The sequence below is a fragment of the Micromys minutus genome, assembly GCF_963924665.1.
Source record: "Micromys minutus genome assembly, chromosome: X".
Taxonomy (NCBI): Eukaryota; Metazoa; Chordata; class Mammalia; order Rodentia; family Muridae; genus Micromys; species Micromys minutus.
This window is the reverse complement of record NC_137970.1, coordinates 33,588,760-33,590,715: the sequence shown is the minus strand read 5'-3', so window position 1 is coordinate 33,590,715 and position 1,956 is coordinate 33,588,760. Positions and strand designations below refer to the sequence as shown.

The 1,956-nt window shown below is 46.3% G+C and overlaps 1 protein-coding gene across 1 annotated transcript; it reads left to right on the top strand.

Annotated features, from left to right (window-relative positions):
• Positions 1–211: 211 nt before the first annotated feature.
• Positions 212–1,288, top strand: LOC308414856 (periphilin-1-like; the record flags this gene model as incomplete). Its single annotated transcript, XM_080910058.1, has 1 exon — positions 212–1,288. One exon carries the CDS (start codon positions 212–214, stop codon positions 1,286–1,288), a length of 1,077 nt encoding a protein of 358 aa, XP_080766184.1.
• Positions 1,289–1,956: the final 668 nt, after the last annotated feature.

Here is a 1,956-nt window from a genome sequence, read left to right as displayed (position 1 = left end):
ACGCAAGAGCTTCTGCGCAAGAGCGTCTGCGACAGCAGCGCGGTGCACAGCTTTTTCCTTAGTGTCCTCGAAACCGGCGACGTCACAGCACACGCCGGAAGTGCCATTGTGGCGAGCGGACGTGGCGTGGCGGGTTTCACGAGCGGCAGCGGCGGCCGCGGCGGTGGCGGTGGCGCAGCAGTGAAACTCAGTGACTCCCACAAGAGATGAAATGTGGTCTGTGGGTCGGTATGACTACAAACGACTTCCGAGAGGATGGATGCCTCCCAGGAGCCATCCCAGTGATGGCTACCACAGTGTAGTTAATGTTGTGCCAAAGAGACCACCTCTCCTAGACAAGAGACCGCCTCTGCTACCCAGACCTGATGAAGCAGGCTACAGATTCTATAACAGTCGTGTTGACTTCCGAGTATGTGACAAGGGCCGCAGTTTTTCTCATGATCGAAGAAGTGGCCCATCTCGCAGAGGAGATGAATTAGGCTACAGTTGGACAAGAGACGATCATTCCACAAGCCGGCAGCCTTACTACAGGGGCATGAGAGATGGCTTTAGAAGAAAAAGTTTCTACTTTTCCCATTACTCAAGAGATCGTTCTCGCCATAAAAGGGAAGCTCCTTTCTTCAGAAAACCACCGGTAGGCCGGAAGGACTCCAGTGTGGGCGGATCCGGCTCCAGTGTCAGCCGCAGAAGGTATTCACCAGATCGGAGCAGGGCAAACTCCTTTCATCAGTCTCAGCACAGAAGTAAAGAGAGATCCATCCAATCTTTGAAAACTTCAAGAGATGCTTCACCATCAAGTTCGTCAGCAGTTTCTTCACCCAAGGTGTTAGACAAACCCAGCAGGCTAACTGAGAAGGAACTTCCTGAGGCTGAAAGCAAGTGGGCTACCGAAAGCCTAGAGAAGGCAGACGAAAATAACGTGGCTGAAATTTCTGAGTTTGAGGAGGGATCCACGGCACCCTTACTTATTGACCAGACAGAAGAACCCGAGTCAAACACCACAGATGGCAGAGAAGTGTGTGAAGACAGCCAGCTTAGCAGCCGCTCTAAAGCCATCGCCTCCAAAACCAAAGAGATCGAGCAGGTTTACCGACAAGACTGTGAGACTTTCGGGATGGTGGTGAGAATGCTGGTTGAGAAAGATCCCTCGTTAGAAAAGTCTATCCAGTTTGCACTGAGGCAGAACTTACATGAAATACATGAGCGCTGTGTTGAAGAACTCAAGCATTTCATTACTGAGTACGATAATTCTACTCAAGATTTTGAAGACCCGTTTAAGAAGAAGTAGTTTCCAGGTCAAGAAAATCTTTTAGATTTTTTTTTTCTCTTTGGACTGTGTAAATCCTTACTTTTGTGATGAAGAGAAATACTTTATGATAGCTGACCACATTTCTGGTATTAAATAAACATCTTCAATAGCTTTTAAAGTATCTTAATTCGAATGTTTCCCCTATGTGTAGGATATTCTACTTTATCTTCATACACTTCCTCTAAAAATAATGTTACATTAATCTTCAAAAAAAAAAAAAAAAAAAGCAGTTCTGGAGAGCAGCTTCTGAGTTTAACTCATGTTCCATAGTGTTCCATGATATTTTAGGATAATAATCTTGAGCATCACGTAAAGGTTGTCTGTGTGTGTTGATTTCTGTACTGCAGAGTGCTGTGTACTGTTGGGACTTTGGTATTGTTATCCTACGTTGTCAGCAGAGTCGGCACAGTTGGTAAACATTCACCACCACCTTCTGATTGGTTTCATAAAGCACTGGCCGCCTATAGGTGAGGAAGGAAAGGCAGGACATCAGGGCAGAGATAGGAACTATGGTAAGAATTTGTGCAGGGAACTTGCCACCCAGACACAAAGGAAGTCTGACTTTCAGGGACTGAATGAGAGGTCACAGGCCACGTGACAGACATGGACCAAAATAAATGGGTTACTTAAGTTATAGGAGCTAGTTG